General features: G+C 37.7%; 1 protein-coding gene across 1 annotated transcript; it reads left to right on the top strand.

Moving 5' to 3' along the window:
- On the top strand, positions 1–26,434 carry LOC105441864 (lactadherin-like). The gene is made up of 8 exons (XM_030978925.1): positions 1–151; positions 8,334–8,438; positions 12,064–12,240; positions 13,449–13,771; positions 14,273–14,429; positions 18,076–18,296; positions 19,319–19,468; positions 26,099–26,434. Exons 1-8 carry the CDS (start codon positions 1–3, stop codon positions 26,240–26,242), a joined length of 1,428 nt encoding a protein of 475 aa, XP_030834785.1. The 3' UTR covers positions 26,243–26,434.
- Positions 26,435–26,925: the final 491 nt, after the last annotated feature.

Below are 26,925 nucleotides of genomic sequence, written 5' to 3'. Positions count from 1 at the left end.
ATGCCATGTCCTTTGATCACTCTGGAGAGCGGTGAGACTGTACAATTGATCCCGAAACCCATGCAATCCGATCTAGACTGGCTAATATCCGACCTCCCAGCAGACCTCCAGATTCCTGATGATATCCAGCGTTACTATTGCACCGAACCAGGTAGTATTTACATGCAAAATCCCCGAAATGAGGTGGCACGAAAAAGGGGGAGGCCTCGTTTTTCAGAAGGTTCATAACACCGAAAGTGAACAAGGGGTTCATTCTTCTGTGAACGTGTGTAATTCTGAAAATGAAAAGCCTCGTTATATATGGAAGGTTCATAATTCCGATAAACAATACACTGTTCTACGTCATTTTCGGAGTTACGAATCCTATTTCATTTTCGAAAAAAATGAACCTTCAGAATAAACTAACTATCGGAATTATAAACCTTCGGAATAAACGAACTATCGGAATTACAAACCTTCGGAAAAACGAAATGTAACCGAAAATGCATTTGTTTCAATTCATATTTATATAGCACAGAAGAAGTACCATTTTATTATGACACCGATCAGAACCTGTGGATAGCCCTACTACCGTGACCAGGCATTATATTACCGAAAATGTCATTCATTCAATATAATTACAATTGTTTATTCTATACTAGGAGGTGTCATGATAATAAGGGAGTTTACAGATAGCACATGGTACAAATGACCCAAAATATCCACAGATCTTTTACACATGGAGAGGTTCCACTTTGGGCATATTAGAATAATAACTGCCAAAGTCCTAGATGTGCTTCATGAATACCTTTTGTTTGCCCTCTTGAAAAGAATACTTCCACCTGCGTATCATATAATGTATCATTGGTGCATAAATGAATAATGATACATAACTTTCATGAGCGCATATCTAATATTCATCTGTGTGGGTTTTACCTTTTTGGTATAAATGACCTTTATCTCCCCATGCGCTGATTGTATCTGTAAACTCCCTTATTATAGTGGTTAATTCAATTAACTCTCAAACCAACCGTAGAGGGTTCGAATCCCAGCCTGACACTAAAACGTGTTTTGGCAAGGCATAATTGTTCCTCTCCACCCATATGTAGAGGGGTAATATTTTGCAATGGACATTTTAGTATATTTGAAGGGACCCAATGGAGAATATTATTAATACTGAAGAGGCTCCTGGATAAACAATAAAAATATCCGTTATCACTAAACAGTTGAACCTCTTGCATCCCCATTTCGTTTATTCGCGCCATGCCATTTAGCAAAGTTTCCTTCGTTCAAATAGATTTTTTTCAACATTAAACAATTCCTTTTCCACAAAACTTCTGATGCATACTAGAGGCATATCAAATTAAACTTAAACTTTGAAATGAATGCGTGACACATATAAGAAAAGTGTGATTTCAGTTATCAAGTACCAGTTGACTTGATAATCTATAAACGTGATAAACAAATCATTTTGTACTATGCATTTGTTTTATTGAAGAAAACTGAAAGAAACATTGCTTAGAACTTGCTTTGAATAGTTTATTGAAGGGGCGTTTTGACACCTATACGCTAGTTGTGTACAGGCAAAATAGTACATTGATTAAGCCTGCATGAGACCCCACCACATGCCCAGTCTCTACAATGATAATGTCAATGTTGAAGAAAAATAAATCTAGTATAGGATGAATAACAACATCTAAAATTGTATCGAATTTGATTAAATTAAAAAAAGCCACCTTTGATGTATCGTACGGAAAACCGGGTAGAAACTGAAAAAAATAGGGAGTGTCGTGGTCGAGTGGTTTAAGGTGCTTGACTGGAAATGCGAAGGTAGAGGGTTCGAATCCCGACACGGCACTAATATCATTTGGCAAGATTATTAACCTGCAATTGCTACTCTCCACCCAGGTGTCAAATGGGTATCCGGTAGGATGCGGCTGTCATTGTTGGTCAAACAGCTTGTGAGCGTCAAGAAGCGCCCGGCTGGAATGCTCCCCAGGGAGCGGAGATTGTACACACAGTTTGTGCGGGCAAGCACTGAATCAAATGACCGGGGTGATAGTATATTTGTAAACCGCTTAGAGACATTTGTATTAAGCAATTAAAACAATAAATAATAAATAATGATTTTCGGACAAAAATAACATCTGGAGTGTAATTTAAATATAATCAACCACGCCCACATGAAATTCATTTCCATTTTTATTCGAGCATTTGATTTGATTTAAAAAGGTATGTATTAAAAACCACACGGCAGCTCAACAGTTGAATTGAGTGGAATTTACATCATAAACAATTCATATAAATGCAATTCAAAGTAAAGAATTATACCATTTGAAATTAAGACTTATACAAACAAAGGTAGATACATTGTAGGCATAGCATGTAAATCAAAATAAGATAGTAATTAGACAATTAGGTATAAAGTACAAGTAGTATAACGAGGGAGATATGTGTGATTATTACAATAATACACTATTGTGATCATGTTCTGAGATTGATATACCGTCCTGCTAAGAAAGCATGTTTATGCTTGTAAGCAATTAAGCAGGGACCAACGGATTTAAGTCCCCTGCGAGGGACTTGTTAATGAGGATTAAAGTGTTACCATAGGCCACGAGCGCATTGACTTCGTTTCGAACGTGACCTCCCGGTTACGAGTCGGTAACCCGACACATGCTCCGCCGACGATTGCTCCGCCGACATTTACTCCGCAAAACGCGACAATTGCTCCGCGACATTTGCTCCGCGACATTTGCTCCGACGTCAAATGCTCCGCCGACAGTTGCTCCGCCGACAGTTGCTCCGTCGACAGTTGCTCCGCCGACAATTGCTCCGCCGACAGATGCTCCGCCGACAATTGCTCCGCCGACAATTGCTCCGCCGACAATTGCTCCGCCGTCAATTGCTCCGCAAAACGCGACAATTGCTCCGCCGACATTTGCTCCGCCGACATTTGCTCCGCCTGAAGCGACACTTGCTCCGCCGACATTTGCTCCGCCGACAATTGCTCCGCCGACAATTGCTCCGCCGACATTTGCTCCGCCTGAAGCGACACTTGCTCCGCCGACATTTTCTCCGCCGACAATTGCTCCGCCGACAATTGCTCCGCCTGAAGCGACAATTGCTCCGCCGACATTTGCTCCGCCGACATTTGCTCCACCGACATTTGCTCCGCCGACAATTGCTCCGCCTGAAGCGACAATTGCTCCGCCGACATTTGCTCCGACGACATTTGCTCCGCCCAAAAAGTGTCCCATAAACTACAAATGCTACTAGTACTACGACAAATGCTTCGCCGACAATATTTTCTTTACACCTATTTTTTTCGTAGTCTTTTTTTCTTCTTCATTTTCTGAATGCATTTCTTGAAATAATGTAGATGAAATGAAATGAATGAATGTTGATGAAGTGGGAGGAAAAAGGAGTTACCTAAAAGTCATTTCGAATATACTGAAATAACTTTCCATCTATCACTGTACGTCCCATATAATGTATACTAAACACTCATTACATGTCGTGGGAAGTTTTAAAAAAAAAAGTAGAGCAGCAAGCCACATTCCCCAATACGCGCATACCTCCTAGTTAATTTCAAGTAGCTCATCAATATGTAATACCTGAAATTACCTCGATCAATGCATCTTACTAGGTAAAGCATTATACAATGTAATAGGTCATCATGGAAGTTTAGAAAATAAGTAAGGGGGATTTACCAAGTGTTGATCTTTTTAAGAGTTTTATAAAGAAACAAAAAGATATTGAATATTTCTCAGCGAAAAAAAGGAACAAGCTTGTTTCGCATTTTAAGAAATGGCGATTTGACTTATGATACTCATGTTGATTTAACTTTTATTCCTGTGCCCCCTCACTCCCCTTTATGCACTGGAGTTCAAACTATGATTTATATGTGTACAGTGTATTCTTTTTTACTATAATGTTTTTTTTTTTTATAACTTTCTTGTCCTTTCATTATTGTTAGTTGTTCTTTTTTTTATACATATTGTTTTTTTTTTGGTCTAATTATTACCAATGACTTGTAAATATGTAATTTTTATATGATTGAAAATTTAATAAACACACAAATATAAAAAAAAAAGTTTAGAAAATAAGGGCACTTATATACGTAAGGAAGAGAACTCATTCAGACGGGAAAATGAGATGGCAGCCTTTCTGCTTATTCACATTTATACAAATCATTTTGTTGCAGTTTGATGTTAGTTCTTCATGATAAGCCAATTGCTCTTCTTCCGGTGGCTTCGTGAGTCCCTTAAATTATTTAGTGAAAACAAAGTACTCGAATGAAACGGAGTGTTTTGCACACTAACATATATATATATTAAAGCTACATACACTTAACTAAAGGAAAGAAACCTTTAGAAAATGGACTGGATATTATTGAAAATATTATTCTAAACAAGAATGTACTACATGATTGTATTACTTTACGTTTCAATTTCACGAGAGAAATAGAACTCGAGAGGGGGAGCAGAGAAGAAGTGATGGAAAAGAAAGAAGACTAATAGCATGAGAGGAAAGAAAAGAGCAAAGAAGACAAGAAAACGGTGTAAACAGGAAAAGGAGGAGCATGGGAGAGAGAGAAAGAGAGAGAGAGAGAGATAGCCTTGAGCTTTGGATCAGCTAATGAGTAATACATGAAACAGATTTTGAGCGGAGTAATTATCTTTCGCCGGAGAACTTGCGTAAGGAGCTATAATTTTATTTTTTATTTTTTTAAATCAAACATTATGGGGAATAGCAAAAAACGGTTGTCTTTTTTGCTCTTTTCTTTCCTCTCATGTTATTAGTCTTCTTTCATTGAGGTAATTTCAGGTCTTACATATTGATGAGCTGTTTGAAACTTTGAAATTAACTAGGAGGTATGCGCGTATTGGGGAATGTGGCTTGCTGCTCTACTTAAAAAAAAAAAAACTTCCCATGACATGTAATGAGTGTTTAGTGTACATTATGTGGGACGTACAGTGATAGATGGAAAGTTATTTCAGTATATTCGAAATGACTTTTAGGCAACTGCTTTTTCCTCCCACATTATCAACATTCATTCATTTCATTTCATTTACATAATGCATTCAGAAAATGAAGAAAAAAAGAAAGAAACAAAAACAACCCGTGAAAAAAAAATATTGTCGGCGAAGCATTTGTCGTAGTACTAGTAGCATTTGTATTTAATGGGACACTTTTTGGGCGGAGCAAATGTCGTCGGAGCAAATGTCACCGGAGCAAGTGTCGCTTCATGCGGAGCAAATGTCGTCGGAGCAATTGTCGGCGGAGCAAATGTCACCGGAGCAATTATCGCTTCAGGCGGAGCAATTGTCGGCGGAGCTATTGTCGGCGGAGCAAATGTCGTCGGAGCAATTGTCGGCGGAGCAAATGTCACCGGAGCAATTGTCGCTTCAGGCGAAGCAATTGTCGGCGGAGCAATTGACGGCGGAGCAAATGTCGGCGGAGCAAATGTCGGCGGAGCAAGTGTCGCTTCAGGCGGAGCAAATGTCGGCGGAGCAAATGTCGGCGGAGCAATTGTCGCGTTTTGCGGAGCAATTGACGGCGGAGCAATTGTCGGCGGAGCAATTGTCGGAGGAGCAATTGTCGGCGGAGCAATTGTCGGAGGAGCAATTGTCGGCGGAGCAACTGTCGGCGGAGCAACTGTCGGCGGAGCATTTGACGTCGGAGCAAATGTCGCGGAGCAAATGTCGCGGAGCAATTGTCGCGTTTTGCGGAGTAAATGTCGGCGGAGCAATCGTCGGCGGAGCATGTGTCATGGAACCTACGAGTCCCCTGTTCTACCACTGAGCCATCGCGGCTTCTCAATTGTAATCCTTATTGCAATTCCCCGTTAGATGAATCATGTAGTTTTATTATGAAGTACAATGGAAAGCGAAAAAACTAAGTGTAATGTAGTCGTCAAATATAATACGATCTAACTTTTTTAAATATATATATCTTCCTAATCCACAACCCAAACAATTTCAACGGTAAAAGGGGTTTCCGTTACGTCTACATAGAAGAAATGATAACGTCTAAAACCAATCCATGCAGAACCAGAACAAAATGATTAAATTAACATTATATTATTATGGCAACGTAGACGGTCGTTTAGCCTAACAACTAAAATGGGTGGACTAATTAGTTGACAAGGTGAATTGATCCTTAACACGAGCATTTGTTTGTGATCAGCTAGGCGCAACTTCACGGACCGCAGTAATGAAAGGCCCCTTTCACCTGATTAAGGTGTCGATTTAAGTTAATTAAACAGCATAATATCTCAGGGCTGCTGCTCAATAAACGGGAACGAAAGCGTTATAATGTGTGTTACAGGGCATGCATATCCATCATTAACATGATCAGGCCTCCAGTGGTGTAGCGTGGGTCGAGATATTGCAGGGGCACGGGGGGGGGGGGGGGGGGATTAAACTTACTCGGTGGAAAAAAAGCAATTTGAGGTCTTTAATCATAACGATGGACGTCTGATGGGTTTTTATATCTACCCTTCACTCGTTTTCCCTCGCCTTTCTCTTGTTATATGTTTCCCTTCTTTTTACCCCTTCTTTTTTTCTGTTGCCTTTTTTACTATTAACCCTAATAAGGCCGGGGGGGGGCATCATGCCGCCTCCCCCCTCCCCTCCTCCACGATTTTTCTGATTGTTCGGGAACGCATATTGGTGGCGCCCTGCCCTATCACTGACTTTTTTCTTTCGAGTCTTGCGCAACTCTTAAATTTTTTTTTTTTGAAAATCGGACCTACGGTTACAAGGTCACGTAACCTTTTGTCTTTGCATGTCATCCCGAAAATCGCTCATTTTCGTGATTTGTGTACAAAACATATTCGAAAAGTCATTTTTCCTAAAAAATAGATCAAACATTGGTTATTGTGTCTTGTTTAAAATTTAGGTGGTTGTTTTGGGATTCAAAATAATTGAATTGTAGTTACAAATGAAATAAAACAACAAAACAATAAAATACATAAGTTAAAACAACAATGAAATACATAAGAAATTATCAAAACATGAGATAACATAAGGAATAAGCTGGCTCTTCCAAATTTGTTGTCGTATTATCATTCAGAATGGTCTAATGAATATATGTAGTGAATAATAATAATATTATAAATAATATATGACTTATGGGTAAAAATGTGATTTGTATGATCTTATTTGCATAAATTACCATAACTATGCAAATGAGTAAATTTTTCAAAAAAAATTGAAGTTATCATAGAATTCTAAACACTTCACTTGACATGCGTGCACATTTTCACGAAGATCGACCGCTTCGCGGGCGAGATCTTATAGAGGGGGGGGGGGGGGGGGTGGGCCCGGCCGTACTAAAACCTCAAATAGCCCGACCTTTTTAGGGTTAAAGGGGCACGTGCCTCTTGTGCTACCCTGAAGGTTCTCCACTCAGGCTGTGTTCTAAACGAAAACCTATTTTAGGGGGAAGGGGGTGGGTGGTTGTAATTGCCTCTGCCCTCATGGGGACCATATGGAAGGAAGGGAGTGGAGATGGTGCACATTGTGCGCGAATGAATCCGATGACCGGGGTAATAATTATCGTAAAACGCTTAGAGAAGAAATACCGTATCTGGCGCTAGATAGATTCAAATTATTATCATTATTGTAAAGCCCACAAATTTTAAAATCCCCCACAAAATATATTAAATTAACCGCAGATGGCATATGTGAAAAAATTGCATTTGCAAATGTAAAAATATTAACTCAAATGTTATAACTTGTCAACCACAAAATGTAAACATAACACAAAAATATAACAACATTTCACCTACAAAATTGTGGTTAAACTTTCCATTTTCATTACAAATGTTATCACATATAAACTGTAAAATTAATCACTCATCGCTTTTACGATAAGGATACTAATTTATATATTTCTCCTTAATTCTTTCATATGACATAACAAACAAATTTATGATCAATAGATAACGCAAGTCTAAATACAGACATTCTGAAATGGCTGTGTTGGAAACCCAGATATGGTGCGTCCTTTATCAATTAGAATAAAACTTAAGGCACACCTCCGTCATTTTTGTTGCTTGGGGTGGGGGGGGGGGGTCATCGGTTTTACTTGAAAAACAAATCATAATTTACAAGGCTAGTGTTTAAAAAGATCTAGTGGTCCAGGCGTATGTGTTTCAATTCTTGTCACCCCCCCCCCCTTTCCTTTCTCACTTTTCTCACTTTCTTATTTCTTGTCATTTCTTAACCATTGGCTGGGACATTAACTGTCGTGTCCCTTGTGTTTACACCATTGTTTTAATGTATTAGACCTCGGGGTATTCACTTTTCTTATCCATGTTTCCCCTGTGTTGTTTCTGTCACCAGCATGCCGCTCGGACCCTTGTCTTCATGGAGGCACTTGTGGGGAGACAGAGATAGGATTTACTTGTCTCTGCTTAGAGTGCCACCGTGGTGAAAGATGTGAAGAAGGTAAGTGAGACAGGGGTGTAAGCAGGTAAATGATTTGTGTACAGGAGAGGGAGGTTGGTGAAAACCCTTGTCCAACATGGTACTTGTGAGGAGAGCGAGCATTTCGAGACAAGAGGGCTAGCATGTTGGTTTTTTTTTTAATTGTGCAAGTGTGGCAAGTGCGACACTGCAAAGCCAGATTCAGGTATTTATAAGCGAAGAGGGGGAGGGGGCAAACTCTTGTCTACATGGAGACACTTGTTAGGAGAGCAATACAGCTATTCTCTACTTCGATAACTATCGTGGTAAAAGCTGTGAGGAAGGTAAGACAGAGGTAGAAACGGACCAGGTTTTTTTTATACGGAGGGGAAGGGGAGGGGAGGGGGCGAATCCTGGTCAAAATCGTTTTCTTCATGGCGGTACTCTGCGAGGAGAGCGGAATCGGAATGACTACTTCAATTTAAAAGGCTCTTTTGATGAAGGGTAAGTGAGAAGGAGGCTTACTCAGAGGTTTTATTTCAGGGGGCAAACCCTTGTTGAACCCTTTTCTACATGTAAATGGAGGTAATTGTACTCTTGAGGAGAGTGATACAGATTTACCTGCCTCTGGTTTGAAGACCATCATGGTAAACATCCGAGGAAAAGTATTGGCTAAGTATGTACAAGAAGAGGTACGGTCAAACCAGTTTAATAGTGGATTTCACAGGGACTCCAGCAACTCCATAAATACGATTTGATGAAGTGCTAAATAAAAATAATTGGTAATATATATATTCATGGAGTGAAGTAATCCTAGTGTATAGTTATACCTCTTTTGTTGATTGTGGGGATTTCCCTGGGCTTTGTTCATGCTTCAATTTAACTACATATTTACACCCCACTATTCATTTTAGCAGATGGCTCTGTAATAATACTTATGAGTGGTTGATCCCAAATCGTCCATCAGCTATTTACTAATTGCATTCACACCAACACAAAACGTGTTCTAATATATATGACTAAGGTTTAAGTACTTAGTGACTTCGATGTAAAAATGAGTTGGTCAATTTAGCGCCTTACACAAACCAATGACTATTCAGGTGTGATTGGAGAGCTGAGACACTTCACATCGCCGTTAAGTCTTGTTTTTCCCAGGTCACTAAATGAGTTTAATTTTCTCCTTTTTTCCCTCAATATATCTGTCTTATTTCTATTGTTAACTATATAGTTGTAACCATCCATTCGTTAAAGCTTCTTGGTGAAAAGAAAAATGAAGGAACGCTTGCCTTATCGTCCTGCTCCAGTCCTAACACATACGTGTTGGTACATCAGGATCATTGGAACAAAAACTTATCACAAATGGCATGTCAGTATCTAGGGTTTGAAGGTAAGACATTATCATTATCATCTCAATGGTCCTGCATTTCTGTCTATTATCAGCTATACTTAAATTGCTGATATTGCTTTTTTCATTTGTGATTGCAAGTTTGTTCAGGCTTTGCAAATGTGCAAGCTGTTGCCTTTCCCTTCCCTTTACTTCATGTTAATGTATATATATATATATATATATATATACCCGTGTGAGTCAAAAAAAAGTTTACACCCAGAAAATTGCTTATTATTTTTAGAATCATATGTGAACAGTAAAATATTATACATCTGATGAAAGAGTGTTTTATCCCAAATCATTTGGTATCATTTTTGGGTGGTATGTGTTCACCCTTGGAGGAACAGGAGGCATTGTTTGCGAGAGTGCAAAAATCGACTTGGGCCAAAGTTGCCTATGTGATGTTACGAATAAAACAATTGAGATTGGGGTATTAATTCGGTCTTTGCAAATCCAAAAAACACCCTAACAAAATTAATCATGCCACACGTATCAAATATCAAATATCAAAACAATGCTTCCTGCTCACCCAAGAGTGAACACATACCACACAAAAATGATACTGAATGATTCGGGATAAAACACTCTTTCATAAGATGTATAATAATTTACTGTTCATAGATAAATTATAAAATAATTAGCAATTTTCTAGGTGTAAACTTTTTTTTTGACTCACCCAAAATAACTTAATAATAATAATAATAATAATAGCTAGTTCTTATATAGCGCTTTACAAGACCGAAGGCCCTCTCAAAGCGTTTTACAGATATATATATTATTACCCCGGTCATCGGATTCAGGCTTACCCGCACACAATGCATGCACATTCTCCACTCCCTGGGGAGCATTCCAGCCAGGCGTCATTTTTAGAAGCGCACACTTGCTAATCTAAGCACATTAGCTTTCACATCCTACTGGGTACCCATTTTACACCTAGGTGGAGAGTGGCAAATGTAGATCAATGTCTTGCCAAAGGACATTAGTGCCGCGGTGGGACTTGAACCGCGGACCTTGTGATCCACAGTCCGTTGACATATCCACTCGTCCACGACACCTCTACACCTCTATATATATGCAAGAAGTGCAAGAGTGCAAGAATTCTCAACTCTGACATGAAAACTATTGTTCCAGAAAATGTAGGCGTGAAGAAATTGCATAATCATTTCTAAGTTTATTCCGAAGTATTTCTCGTACTAATCGTTGCTATGTTCATGATACTTGACTATGGTTGAGTGATATTAAGTTTGCATGCCATATATATTTCTTTATACAATGTATTTGTTTCTGTATGTGTGTTCACTTCAGAACCTGAAGAAGGCCTCACAAGCCGAACGCTCGTAATACAGTTTTAAAGTACAGCTACGTCTCACGTTCCTAGACCATTTTTCACGCCTTTATATATATATATATATATATATATATACATATAAACATTTTTCTAAAATAACATTTCTGCATGATAATGTTACCAAGAAATTACATTTGCCTCTTTCTCATTGGGTTGATGAGTGGTGTTTTTTTAACACTACTTCATTTGATATTTTTTCTGTTCACGATACATTCTCATTTTTAAAATTCAGGTCTTTGTGGCCTTTGATCTTCTCTCAATCTCTTCGTTTATGTCCATCACTCACACCCCTAGTGAAAAACTTATCAGATATAATGACTTAAAGCTACGAATTTTGGTTTTCATGGTTATGTTCTAATTCATTTATTACGGATTTCATTAGATTAAACGTACCCCTTGCCTTTGTAATCATTTTATTTATCTCATGAATACTTTTCCAATCTGATGTTATGGTGAACCAATATATTTAAAAGTGTGGACTTCCTTCATTGTTTCCAATTATTTTTGAGATTCCATGAAGGTGTTTGAGTTTCTGTACAAATATTATCATGCACTCAGTTTTCTTGTTTTGAAATATAATTATTGTAAATTTATATTAAATTATTCTTTAATGTATTTACTTCTTTTTTGTAATCATCAAACACTGGTGTAATGATGAGGAGTATATATATTCTGGTCGAGTTGGAGATTTAAATTCCATTTCCAGTTGATTTTCTCCCTCTTTAACCTAATTCCCTCTCTTATCCTTTCCAGTTTTCAAAACTGTTGTATCAGGAGCCTACCCTAGTTGCATGTGTTGTATGTCATCACAAATCAGTTCTTGTGGTATTCGATAAAGTTGATATTTTTGTTGTGGTCTGCATTTATTTTCTTCAAAATAATATTGTGATTACTCTTGTATACTACTTTTTACTTGAACTTTATTGAACAAGGAGTATTTGCGACAGTTAGCGGTCCACTGTATGAGTCCTCGTCCGTCGATGTTCCTGCTGAAGCCGGATCAGTGATATGCCCTGCTAATACCACAAACATCACAGACTGCTGGTACAGTGAGACTAAAGTGGGACGGATAAACGAGAGTGAAACTATATCCATTGTGTGTTGCCCCGGTAAGTAATTACAACAATGATGATGATAAAAGCAATCATGATAAAATAAAATACTAATAATGATACTATTAATACTTTTTAATTGTAATAATAATATGATGGTAATAGCAATAATAATAACGATGATGATGATAATAATGATAATAATAATTATAGCAATAATAATGATATTAATAATATTAATAATAATAATAATACATGAGATTATATAGCGCCATTATCCATTTTAATTAAATGCTCAAGGCGCTTCAAAATATTAGGGAACACATTACATCATAAAGAACCGTGTACATTTACATAAGAAAGAAAATGCAAAAATGAAAGAATGAATGTCTGTCTTCAAAACGCAAAATTAAACAAATGGGATTTAAGGTTGCTCTTAAAAGATGTTGAAGAGTCAGAGTTCTTCAGCTCTTGTGGAAGTGAATTTCACAGGGCTGGTCCGGCATGAGCAAAAGCTCGTTCCCCCAAGATTTCTTGGGGGGATAGTAGCATAATGATAGTAATAATATTGATAATATGCTTTGTCTACACATGGTTGACAGAAAGTAACTTCATCAGTAAAGCTTCAACAATGGAAACATGTTCTACATCTACAGGGAATTTTAAAAAAGTAGAGAGATAGTTTGATTGGCGATATCTTTAAAATTGCTCGAACATTCTTAATGAACATTTATTGATAACCTGCAAAAATATCCCCTAGTGATCCTGTGTATTTCAAAATATTTCAAGTGATAAAACTAACTTACGATATTTGTTTACAACTAAAACGCAGCACTTTCCAACTCATAATAATATTGGACATTGTTTTCTCTGAAAATATTTGTCGCAAAATACAAAAACTTGATATATATTGGCATAATGATGCTATGTGATCTCTCTGTAAACATTTGAAAAGTTGTATATTTTGAGAAAAAATGATATCTCTGTAGTATTTACTTTGATTTGATATCCTTATACCATTGAAGGAGAGGTTTATAGAGGATACTATACAATTCCTTACCGACGGAATTTTATCGAGGACGGTTACTGCTTTTTAAGATGTCATAATTTCGTTGCATTTTTGCCACACCGCGTATACTGACGGTTTAATGACTTGCTATGGTGTGAAATGTAATTTTCACTCTCGTGTTTTATTTGCACTTCTACGCCTCTGGGGTTTTACTCTGTAAGATGCATTTATTATTTCTTGACCTAATTTTCACCAGTAAACCCGTGTAATATATCTGGTCGACCACTCGGCCTTGAAAGTGGTGCTCTTCCCGATTCGGCCTTGTCTGAAACATCCTGCCACTCGGCGTCCGAATGCAGCCGTTTTGGCCGTCTGAACTCTGAGACAGCCTGGCTTCCAGACTCGTCCGACCAAATCCCATGGATGCAGGTCCAATTTGAGTCCAGTTATATCATAACGGCCATAACGACTCAGGGTAGAAATGACTATGATGAGTGGGTGACGTCATACACTTTCGTGTCCAGTTTTGACGACACGGCTTGGACTGTTTATTTGAACGTATACTCTGGATCAGTTGAGGTAATTCCCAGACTGCTGTTCCTTGATTACATTACAAAAAAAATAATCAGTGGCCTTTGTGATCGCAGATATACAGTGTGACTTTGTAAAAATACCATTGATCTATGGATAATTTGTTGCTACAATAAATTTTTGTTGTGCTATGGCTGCCAAAAAACAACAACTCACAAATAAAGAAACAAAACACAGTATATATTATTTAGGAATAAACCGATTGGATTGTATTGCTAAAATATAAGTTGATATAACAAGGTCCCATTGTAATGTATATCATATCAAAATAGCAATATACATAATACATGTATAGGCCTATGTATATCAAAACAACAGAGGCTCACTATTAAAACACTTACATTGGCTCTTCTTGACAACAATGTATGTAGTCATCGTTGTATTAATTCGCAGGCCGTGTAGGCTTATGAACTAACGGTGAGCTTCATTAAGAATGGGTTTCCTTTGCAATATTACTTAATGTCATTCTCATTCAATTTTTTGTAACAGATATTTCCGGGAAATTACGACCGTGATAGCCATGTGACTCACACGCTTGCTAGGCCGATAGTTGGACGCTCTTTCCGGATCTATCCAAAAACCAATCACGGTCACCTTTCTTTGAGGATGGAACTATATGGGTATGGACCTCTAACTGATGATATAGGTAAGTGCAGAGTAGGACTGATACTGATACTGATACTAGTGATTGAGAGTAAAGATTCAGTAAAATATTTAGGAATAAATTTAACTAGTGATCTGTCATGGACAGGTTTGGTAGATTCAATTGCCAAAAAGGCTAATTCTCGCTTAAAATTTTTGTATAGATACCAAACTTGTATGAACATGAAGTCGAGACGTATTTTGTGTTTTGCTTTGATACAATGTTTATTTGATTATGCTAATGCTGCTTGGTACAGTAGTCTGGGCAAGATGGATAAGAAAAAGTTAAGAATAATTCAGAATAAGATGGTAAGATTTATTAATTGCTTAGGCCCAAGATTACACGTCGGGAAAAATGAACTTGAAGAAGCAGGTATACTCTATGTAGGTCAAAGGTCTAAACAAATACACCATGTCCATAAAATATACTACTCAGATGTAGATCATTATATTACTAATAATTTTACTCGTGTCTCAAATATCCATGGATACGATACAAGAAATAGTCATTTTAATTTTGTTTTATCCAAGCGAAAAGGACAAATTGGAAACTCTTTTTATTTTAATGGTATCCAATTTTGGAATTCTCTCCCAAAACATGTCAAAATAGTTAAGAATTTTTCACACTTTAAAAGTGTATTAAAACAATATCTAGAGCATGAATCCCTTCAGGAACAGTAATATCAGTTATCTTAAATCACAGTTCATTATGTGTAGCGCATGTTTTTAAGTTTAATCTTGCATAATATACCGTAGATCATTGTTTGCTATAAGTTCTAGAAAGTTTTGTTATTGTTTATGTTATATTATTTATTCGTAATATTCGTAGTAGTTATTAGTTGTGATATTTTATTCTCATGCCGTACTGTACACGTACTTTATAGGACCCCGTTGGAAATAAGCCTTTTCCGGCTTTCATGGGTTATCCTGTCAATGTATCTTCTCGTTTCATTTTGCTTTATGTATCCATTCATTGTACTATACTTGACGAATAAAATCAATCAATCAATCAATCAATCAAAAGAGAAGGTTTGAATATGATGGTATGTGCTGAAAAATATGAAAATATAATTGTGAGCTTTCCCTCTCTTTGTTTGTCAGTGTGAAATAATTTGTTAGTATAATTGTCGTCTGAAATGCATTGCTCTTAAAATGCTCTCTTCATTTGGCAATAAATGGTCAAAACTTGAAAAATCTGGACGAAATTTTTTTTGTGCGCAGTCCCATTCCCCTATTAATCTGGGCAATGCATGTGTCTTTCAGCATTGTTTAATTTTTGTTTTGTTTCATATTTTAATCATTCCAAAACCCCAGGTTTTAAATCATATGTTATGTTCTAGCTGCCAACCTTTCGCAATTCTTCTGGAAATGTTATGTCATAATGTGATGTTATGGCCAGTTCTGGTCATAATTTTTCAAGAAACAATGCAGTAGGTTATCATGGGGAATATGAAACCATTTTGGTGTTAGTCGGTAACGAGTGTTATCAATCGCACAAATAATGTAGTGTTCTATTAAGACCAATCCTTTATCATTTTCAGGAGAACCGCCCCACCGCAAACTACACCATCCTCCTGCGATTCGATTTTCGAAGATGAAAATGGCAAACATATTAGATATATATGGAAATCTACACAAACATCATCTTCCCAATTTAGATCTGAATAATGATAAGAATAGTATCAACGGAATTGTAGTTCAATTTCAGTTTCAATTCATTTTCCATCTCTAAAAAAGGGAAAAATATAACATTGTATTGACACGTTGTATTAAAATAACAATATAAACATAAAAATGGGGGGATACCCTTAATAAGCAGGTTGCTTGTAGGCAGCCCCCCCCCCCCGTATACCATATACAATTTACAACTTTGTGAGAGAAATATCTAAACATTTGAGAAAATTATAAAACAGCAAATTAAATATAAATTAGGAAATTGTGATCATCTTAACAGCTACTATTCTATAAATAGACATATACAGGTACACGTCCACGCATACAAACACCCTAGGACACACACACACACACACACACACACACACATATGCACACACACAATTAACGTATTTTTTTTAGAAAATTTGAATTTTGAAAGAGTTGAGCTTTGCTGAATACTGTGATCAAGGCTGTTCCACAATTTAATATATTTTACACGGTATGAGCTTGAGGACATGGAAGTGGAAACCTTAGATTGATGAAATAGTTTACATTGACGAGTGTTGTAATTATGTACAGACGAATTATGGGTGAAAATATTTTAAATATTTTTGGTAAAATCTAGACTGGTATTTATACATAAAAATAAGAAAGTTCATAAAAATTAATTCAGAGATTGGTAAAATATTCATTTTATTAAATAATGGCATACTCGGACAGTAATATGGGGATGATGTAATAAGTCTTATTGTTTTTTTCTGAAGTATTATCAATCTGGAAAGATGGCTTTTGAAAGTATGCCCCCATACTGAGTTATAGTATGTTAGGTGAGGCAAGATTAAACTATAATACAAAGTGACGAGTATGTTTTGTGGTAATATAAATTTGAGCCTTGATATGATTCCTATACATCTTGATACTTTAGTACAGATACTCCTAATATGCGGTTTCCATGAGAGAAATTCGTTGACTGTAATACCTAAAAATTGAACATTATCCACACGTAGTGCATTTGATTCTTCTAAGTTCTAGTCGGAATAAAAGCCACATCGGCTTCAAATCGTACAAAAACGCACTACTGACCTGACGTCACTACGAGTCTGAGCCGATTTAGCTTGTTCTAAATAAAGTTTCAAAACCCTAGAAATTTAGATTTGATAATTCATCTGACTACTCGGATTCTCGATCATTCAGATTTAGTACATGTTCGAATTTTTCCTATCGAATGTTGTTACAAATACCTCCAAAATAGGGTAGTAGTCAGATCGCATAGTGTGCGATGGGTTTTACTCATCCACTATAAGGCAAGCCCAAGAAATGTCCAGGTGAGCCAGCGAGCTTCTCTGCGCGCGACATGCTTAAACATATGAGTTGGTAGCGCCACCTTGTCCGGTGTAAGCGAATACTACTCAGATCATATAGAATCTTTCCGACGTTATCCAATAGTATGCCAAGATTTATTTTATTTCATCGGCATTTGCCGAAAGGTCACCCCTAAGAATTAATGATTATCTTTTCCCTTAATTGGAGATTCTCGTTTGGGTTACAAGATGTAGCTGGTTGAACTCCCGGACAGGCCAGCCCCCATCTGTTTTAACATGAATAGTGTACGTGTTTAAATCTCACCATGGACCTCTCACAATAAGCAATACAGGAAAATATTGCTTGTAACGAACTCATGTGTACTATGACAGGTATTAACACGTGAACAATCAACATACCTGTATTTTCATAATCATGAAAATTAATGATTAACTAAGGTTCGTACCATTCCCTAATAACAGATTTCCCTTCTTATTTGTTACTTCTTCCTTTGTTGTTGTTGTTATTTTTTTCATTCCTTGCTCGTTTTTTTATTAATACGTCATATGACTTGACCGGGTAGAATTCCGATAAAAATTTAAATATTGGAAGGAAAACCTTGCCTTGCAAATTACCAGAAAAAAAATAAAGTTAGTTTCAAGGTATGTTACGTTTTTGTTTCTTTCTTGCAGCGTCGCTGAACCTCGATGCGAAACTTGGTTGCACTTCTCCTGTCCTTGGCGAGGGGCTTGGCGTGGAAGATGGTCGGATACCAGACTCTAGTCTGACCTCGTCATCGATCTATAGTTCCGGCTATGAAGCTTACAGAGGAAGGCTGAATGGAGTTGCAGTTGCAGGGGAATTCTTCGGTGCATGGGCCGCCGCCCATTCAGACAACAATAAGTGGGTCAAGGTAATTTGCTCTAGCATGTCTAAATGCGCGATGAGATGATTTGAATGAAAGTGTACCCATATCAAGAAAAAAATTGTGTACAGCTAGAATGTATAAAAATCAACCTCCTCTTCGTGATAGGCTGCATAGCCCTTTGAAGATTACCAGAAGAAGAACTTTAAAAAAGGTTTACCTGGCTTGATGTGGGCTAACTGATTAGAAGTATGAATACAAAATAGAATAACATACTGTAATAGTATATATTTCATGTGTATGAATAAAACTCTTTCATGTTTGCTTAGACATTTGAACAAGTGTGTTTCGATGCTTCCAATATTCGTATATAATTTATACGCAACAGCAACAAACAACGCGGACCAGCTTCGAGCATGCGCATCGAGTGAGGTCATCTCCGCTTGATATATTCATGGATGTTAATGTATTCATCATTTGGCTAATAACGACGCACAAGTATTGACGAATCAGTGTCCTTCAATTTCTTTATCATGATGCGAACCTAAAATTGGAAAACTGTTCCTTTTTATGTAGGAAAAGCGCCCCCTTTTCTTACTCATAAGTGCACCTTCCCCATTACCACAATGGAACTTTCGCAAGGCTAAATGGGATCTCTTCAGCGTCATGACTAATGCTTTGACAGATGACCTCCCACCCCCCCCCCCCCACAAAGCCTATAAACACACTAATGTTTTGAAATCAGCTGACATAACCTCTATCCCAACAGATTTTCTGAAGGCGTATCAATAAAGGCTGACAAGTCGTCTTAGTCTGCTTATATTAGGGGCTTTAACATTTGCACGACGAGAACGTGGACTACTCGGTGCCTTAAAAAGAGGTCACATTGCCTTAAAAGGATGTCACATGTAGCAGTCCACATTCTCGTCGTGCAAATCTAAAAGTTCCTAGTGAATCCAAATAGTTGACGTTCTTTTACATCATCCTTAGCATTATCATCAAATGCAAGATAATCTGCCTTTGAATAAATTAATATCTGTTCTTCTTTTCATCCTTAAAATCACCCAAAGGTTGATCTCGGCGAGGATACTTTGGTAACTGGTGTTATCACACAGGGACGGAACGATTGGGACCAAAGGGTTACGTCATTCCAAATCTCCTACTCAAGGGACAATACAAATTGGACCTTTGCTCTGGAAAAGCAGTGCGGGGTACGAAAAGTGAGTGCCATTTTGGGGCTTCCAGAAAATGCCTATTTTTTTGTTGTTGTCAAATCTGTCATCTTCCTTTTTTTATCCAAGCTCTTTTCATTACTTATATACCTAATAGGTGGTCTGTCGTATTTGGCATATTTTCTTTCTTCTTTATTTCTTTTAAGGTGGTCTGTCATTACTCAAAAGAGTTTCAGTAATTCTTTCAAGTTTAAGACATTCATAGGTCATCGTCAAAAGACGAGACAGCAACATTTTCAAGGTCATCAGGTACTCAGACGTCATCCAGGCGCCATTTTGTGATTTTTATTTGTTTTGTTGAAAATCAACTCATGATCATATCTTCATATTGTTGTCTAGTTGAATGAGTGTGAAGGTATGAGTTTGTTTGAAATATGTTAGAAAAATCCAGGTATTCAATCTTATCAGTTCAAATAAAGGCATCATGTTTATAAAGTGGCGTCAACGGTTCAGATGAGCAAATAATAAAGAATATAATAGTCTATGGGGTAAAAAAAAACAACTTAGTCTATACAATACACCAATTCATTTGAGCAATTTATTACGAACATGATCAATATGTTTTTCCAATTTAAGTTTTCTCGGATGGTTGAACCTAAAATGTCAATGCAATCTTTTCTTTCAATAGCAATATCATCAATTTTTACAACGTCATTGTCATTTTTTCACCTTTTTTTTTTTATCCTAGGATGATATTTCTCATATTTTTCTGAACAATTTGATACCATTTTTAACTCGTAATGACTATTACAAACGGAATGAGCGTCTGTTCAGGATAAATGTCCGTGCGCGCGAGCTCTTGTTATACATATTGTATATGGGAAAAAACATGCTTTTTACGAATCCAGTATAGCTCTTTGGGATGCTCAGGGACCCCCCTTTTTATGATTGGATAGAGTGTGATTCGGATATACACTGTTGGTCATAAAGGTGGAAGAATTATTTTTACCCCAATTTATGGAATGGTTTTGACAATAGTTTATTCCTAATAGATCTAAATAATAGTATACATTCTCAGATTGTATTGAATAATAATTTGCGAGTGTTTGTTTTGCGTAACTGCTTAATCATGTGTTTGCTACTATGCCAATCAACTAGGGGACCTACGTCATTATGTCATAACTGACAGTAATGAGGATAAATGCCTCACAAAAGGGCACTCAGAATATTGTTGATCGACACGATTTTTCTTCTGGGGCCTAACAGTACCGAGTCCATTGCTTAGCCACTGAATCATGACTGTACGCAGCGGGAGTTAGGGTACGTCGCCGCCCCCACAAATACAAAAAACAAAGAAAATGCAATAACTTATCAATGATTCACTGCATTTTCCCCCGGTCCCCAACAGGACAAATTCCTCTGTAGGGCGATGAATTATGATTCAAGGCATACCCCAATAGAGGATTTGTTTATGTTATGGGTCGGGGTACACACTAACAAATAATGGTACGAATGTGCACCCTATAGGGTACAGGGGTTTGGGGTCCACAATTGTTCCCTGAAGGGTGCATACATACACCCCTTGGGATGCAAGCGAGCACCTTTAGGGGTGCAGATTTGCAACATTTATATGGCATAGAATTGCACATTGCAGGGTGCACATGCACTCTTGACATCACATTATAACCAATAAAATCATAAGATCAAACAATTTGTTTTCATATCAAAATCACATTTTATTGGCAACATGAATGACCGGTTTCTGTTTCCACTATGCATAGTGGGTAAGAGAAAATTACAACATATGACACTGTTGTCATATATATGCGGTTTACCTTCTGCAATATATAGACAAAAGTAACAAGTAATATAAAGAACTAATACAATGGGCTATTGGCAAACACCAACATTCTAATTTGAGGTACAAAAAAGGTGAAATCTACGATTACACCTTTGAATACAGTATGCTTTTCTTGCATGAAGTAAAGGTAAGAGAAAAAACTTTAACAGCTTTAGTCAGGGAATCAACACCAATTTATTCTTATAAATGAAGTTGACTACTGAAAATGTTATCTTCATTTATTCCATCAATTCCACCAAATAATTTGGGGACAGCAAATACATTGTACAAAAACTAAATTAGTACTACTCTACAGGACATACAAGAATAGTAGAATGCACATCGATTGGAACTTATAGTAGTAAAAGAACAGTAATCACTTCTGGGCCCCGTTGCAGAAAGAGATACAATCGATTGTAAGTCCGATCACCTGTTCTACATGCGGAAATCTGATTTCGGCTTGGAGAAGAAAACCTCTCTCTGTCACTATTTACAACAGAAATATAAGATGAGAAATGTAACTATTCTCATGATCAAGATATCTCTTTGAGCTGCATATCATATGTAGTTAGCTGCTTTATTATTGCATAAGAATACAAAAATCCTATTTTCTGTCTTGATAAAAAAATATAAGCACACACAAAACATACAATACTGCGGTAAATAGCACACTTCAATTATTCACAAAAAAATGTATTCCTATAGCCCAAGAAACTACTCTTGTAAATGTGTATAGAAAAAACAGTAAATTTGTAATACTTTGGAACCGACATACATACATAGTTAGTCAATTTGACATGTCCATGTCTTATTTATTTCATAAATGTTCAGCCCTGAACAAGATATAAAGAGGTACAGTCAATATAAGATATTCTAATAAATGTATCAAGTTAAAATAGTTTACTTTTTATAAACTGTGTATTTTCTCATAAAATCGAGTATCAAAATAAAAAGAGATAAATAAGAAGAATAGGAAGAAGAAAAAAAGAAGAAGAAGAAGGAGGAGGAATAAGAGTGACAAGGAAAAAAAAGATACGGAGGAGAAAAAAGAAGAACAAAATAAGTAGGTAGAAGAGGAAAATAAGATAACGAAGAAAAAAAACCTACAGTACGGAAGAGCTGAAAGAACTTAGAGCACGGCAGATTGCAAAATTATCTGCGCATGCGCTAAGTTCCTGCTCGTCGAAGCGACTGGCCAGCACTATGAATATGACTGACAAAGAAAGCGGACAAAATATACAGTACCTCAGGTAGACAAAGGAACATCCCTTCACTGCTATTATGTAAAAATTTGTAGAACAGGTGTCACATGCATATTCACCTTTTTACATAAAAGCAGTGAAGGGATGTTCCTTTGTCTACCTGAGGAACTGTATATTTTGTCTGCTTTCTTTGTCTGTCCTGTTCATAGTGCAGGCTTTAGGCCGCTTCAACGCACACGCATTGTTCCGCGCGCTGAACAGTCGCACGGTATTGTACGGCAGCGAAGGAGTCGAATTTTCGATTTTTAATCTCGTTTGTGGGGTGGCTTTCAGGCTGAATAATTTCGGAAGGAACGGGTTAAGCTAGCCTCAAGACAGAAATAAACACTAACCAGTTCATACCCGTGCATTTGACTAGCACAATTACTTGGCTCCAATCAAATACTTCAACAAATCACCAGAAACATTATGTCCCTTTCATCAGACGAATAAAAGGAAAGGATTATTACTCGTTACTTTTTTTGGATTCAAATCCAGTGTACAATCTGACAATTTAATCAGTTCTCGTGACAACAGTAGTCAAATCAAAATCACCTTTCTCACCATGCTGTTTCTTTGTAGCTTTCAGCTTTGCCTGTAAATGACTATTCCTATTCATTTTTTTCAATCAGATGTCATCATGGTCTGTTGATGATGATCATCAACATCATCATGATCATCATCATCATTGTCATCACCATTACTATCAAGATCATCATCATCATCATCATCATCATTGTCTACATGTCTATATAACTTCTCCCTTTCTCAATACAGTAAATATTATAATCTATCATAAGACTTAAAGACAGACCACCTTATTAGTCCTCGTGACGAATTAAATTCTAGTTAAAATTTATTTTTATTTCTCCACACTTTTTTGTTGCGACAAAAATGCCTCAGTCACACCTTTGCGTATTGGGCTTGCGTATTGCTGCGTATTGCCCGACCGCAGACATAGGCAGTCATACCCAATAAAGCGCAACGAAACGTGCTCACTGCGTACTCAATACGCACTCTAGCGCAAAGGCCTGCGTTTGCCACTCGCTAGTTTTAAAATTTTCTAAACTATCGCAAGCAAATGCAAGTTCAAATCACCTACGAGCGGATACGAGTGACAACCAGTGAATGCGAGCAACAGCGAGTAGCTTAGCGCAAGTATACGCAACCATACGCACCTCTTCTTTTTGGAGCGCGTGTCACTGCCTATAGCTGCGTTTCCTGCACGATTTACCTCGCCAGAGCTCGTTGTCATTCGCATGATTGCGCGTATTGTTGCGCTGTTGCTCGCCTACCACTCGCAGCAGCAAGAACTGTTGCAATTGCCGCTCGCTACGCTGCGAGTTTAGCTCGTACGCCGTTCGCTTTAGCTCTCTCTCTCTCTCACTGCGATTATAGTTGTCTAGCACCAACCACCGTGGCTGCGCTTCATAACGTTAATAAATAAACATCATTCGCCTCTGCTTCTCCCAGCTGAACCAAAAGCTTAAGCTTTTGCAAGGCAGAGCTCTGCTGCTGGGCCATTTTTTTCATTAGATTGATTTTTTCTTGTAGATGTAGACTCGTCAGAAGCCCGCAAAATGACTTTTATTTATACGCCGTCGCAGCCTAAGCGAGCTGGTACGCTGTAGAGCGAGCTGGCACGCAGCAGTACAAACAACAGACGAGCGAAATCGAGCTAACACGCAGCGAGGCGCAACGAGACGTACTGGTGCGAGCGGCTAGCGAGCAGCAAACGAGCAAAGAACCAGTTACATACGCAACGTGGCGAGCAAACTGCGCATTGAATCGTCCTGCTGTGAGCAACAGCGAGCTATAGCGTGGTCATAGGCAACCGTAGGCAGTCTTAATACGAGCGGCATACGAGCTACCTACGAGCTAGATACGCAATAGTGTGACTGCTACCGTCAAATTTGCCGCGTATTGCTGGGAACGGCTGCGTATTGATATACCCCGTAGAGCGCAGCAATACGCAGCATCATACGCAAAGGTGTGACTGAGGCATTACTCAAGATCAGTTCAGTCAATTTGTTTTTAATTTTGGCACAGTCATAGGTCATTGTCATGAGACGTGACAGGAACATTTTCAAGGTCACCAAGTCTTCATGACGTCAACTAGGCGCCATTTTTTTTTTTTTTTTGGGGGGGGGGGGATACTTTCAACTTTCAACATACTTTCAACTCATGATCATATCTTCATAACGGAAAGGCATTTCTTATTCATATTTATCATGATTAAGGTCAATATCCGTCCGGTCAATTTCAGTTCAAAAAACGCGCGCGCATGCGTACGTGCGGGCTTCAGCGCGCGCGCAAAAAAATAAAAATCCTCAAAATCGTCTCAAATTTATTTTGCATACGTTTTAGGCCATTTTAAGCATTTCACAAAAAAACTCGCACACGCGCATGTGCGCGTGTTTTCGCGCGTCCTGGCATTTTGCAACATAGAATCATCAAATTTCCTCTGTCATCATATTTTGCATATTTTTCCAAGCATTTTGATATTTGTTCACTTTTTTCTGACCATAAATAACGGAATGAGCGTCCGTTTAAAGGGGCTTGTTCCCCGTATTCCACAGGGCGTTCAAAATACGTACCCGCTGGCGGACAGTCCTAGCTGCCTATTGACATCAACAGAATACGGCTCTTACGCAGATGGCATGTTCTGAATGCCCGCACAATGCCGATTAGCGCATACATGTGCCGAAGTAATACCAATCACAGTTCGGCTCTAAAATTCGGCAGCTGTTTCCGCCCACTTTCGTGACGTCACGATCGGCAGCGATCAACTGGCTTGGCGAAGGCATGCCAGGACGCGCGAACTTTGATTGACAGCTGTATGCAAATTAGAAGTCGATCTTCGGAACCAAGATGGCGATGACTAGAGCAGCGATAACTACACTGGCGGGAACGTGCCCCTTTAAGATACATGTCCGTGCGTGCGAGCTCTTGTAATACATAGCATATATGGGCAAAAACATGACTTTATAAAATGCATTGTAGCTCTTTAGGATGTAAGAGGACCAAATTTGTTTCTTCATGTTTTGATAGAGTATGAATTGGAGATTTGATTTGACCCTCAATTAACTCATGACGTCATTATAATGGCCTCTGAACTCAAAATGTCAATTTGCATATTATGACATCAGCATATTTTATTTAAAATTGATTGTATATCTGTAAATATTGATCGATTTTCTTCCAAATATTGATAGGTTCTAGCTAAAACAAATCTTTACAAATGTGGTCACCACAATTTTTCATTTTGACAAAAGCATCATGGCGTATCTTTGCGATTAAAGGAGGCATGTCAATTTTTCACATTTTGCGTGTATTCTCTATAGGACATGACTTTTTTCTCAAAACTGGATTCTACATTCCCGTCTTTCGCGAGCAATATCATCATGATCATCATTGTTTACATGTCTATATAACTTCTCCCATTCTGAAATATATCATAAGAAGTGAAGAAGACCACCTTATTCGTCCCCATGACGAATTAAATTTCTAGTTATATACTATTTTCATTATTGTTATAGAAATTATCATGATTATTTTTAGAAATATATATCATCCATTGCTTCCATTATTTTTCAGACATATGCAGGAAACTTTGATGCTGCTACACATGTGACCACACTGTTTCCAGTGCCAGTAACAGCACGGTACGTCAGGTTTCATCCTTTAGCATCATTTGATGATACGTCTTTGAGATTCGAAGTACTTGGTATCAACACCTGAACAATAACGAGTTATCGTTAAATTGATTTATTGTTTTATTTAATCATTTTGTTATCCTTGTTTATACTTATTTATCTATTTATATATTAAAGAGAGTGTAGCATGGCAAACAATTGTTAACGCCTTCTACGTCTTCTTTCGGATTACTGCACGTAAAAGAATGGACTTCGTAGTCAGCGACTTAATCTCTAATTGGTCAGCGCGCTAGCGTTTGCGAAACAGACCGAGTTTCTCCTTTGCGCTTGGTTTCGCGTATGTTGCACGCACGTGAAGGCTGCGGTCGCGTCGTCCGTATTCGTGTTATACACGATTGGCCCCCGAGTCAGGCCACGGGAAAAACACATAGTCTCGTCATGCTACACTCCCTTGAATCTATTTATATTTGAATTGATTAATTTATTTATTTATTGAAATATTTGTTGTGCTATAGCATCTTAATTTAATTGTGAGTAGATCAACATTTTAAATGATTACAGTAGAGCGCCATAGTTTTGCTGTCATACGAGTACAGGTATTCACGATTACACGATTACAGGTGACAGCAATATCCTTAAAGACAAATACAAATAGTCTACTTTCGCTTTTTCATGGAGATTTTAAACCCATGTTTGAATCGGGTGTTTATCCGGTAATAGCTGTATTTGATAACCGAGAGTAGACTTCACATTTACGATGGAGCGACA

The sequence above is a fragment of the Strongylocentrotus purpuratus genome, unplaced genomic scaffold, assembly GCF_000002235.5.
Source record: "Strongylocentrotus purpuratus isolate Spur 01 unplaced genomic scaffold, Spur_5.0 spur5_scaffold_1, whole genome shotgun sequence".
Classification (NCBI taxonomy): domain Eukaryota; kingdom Metazoa; phylum Echinodermata; class Echinoidea; order Camarodonta; family Strongylocentrotidae; genus Strongylocentrotus; species Strongylocentrotus purpuratus.
This window is presented reverse-complemented; position numbering and strand designations above follow the sequence as displayed.

Bases quoted from the DNA above. Each gene is read 5' to 3' on its own strand.
- LOC105441864 (XM_030978925.1), top strand. From the start codon at position 1: ATGCCATGTCCTTTGATCACTCTGGAGAGCGGTGAGACTGTACAATTG. The intron at 8,439-12,063 runs GTAAGTGAGACA...TTATTGAACAAG, and splicing joins TGGTGAAAGATGTGAAGAAG to GAGTATTTGCGACAGTTAGC. The intron at 12,241-13,448 runs GTAAGTAATTAC...AATTTTCACCAG, and splicing joins ATCCATTGTGTGTTGCCCCG to TAAACCCGTGTAATATATCT.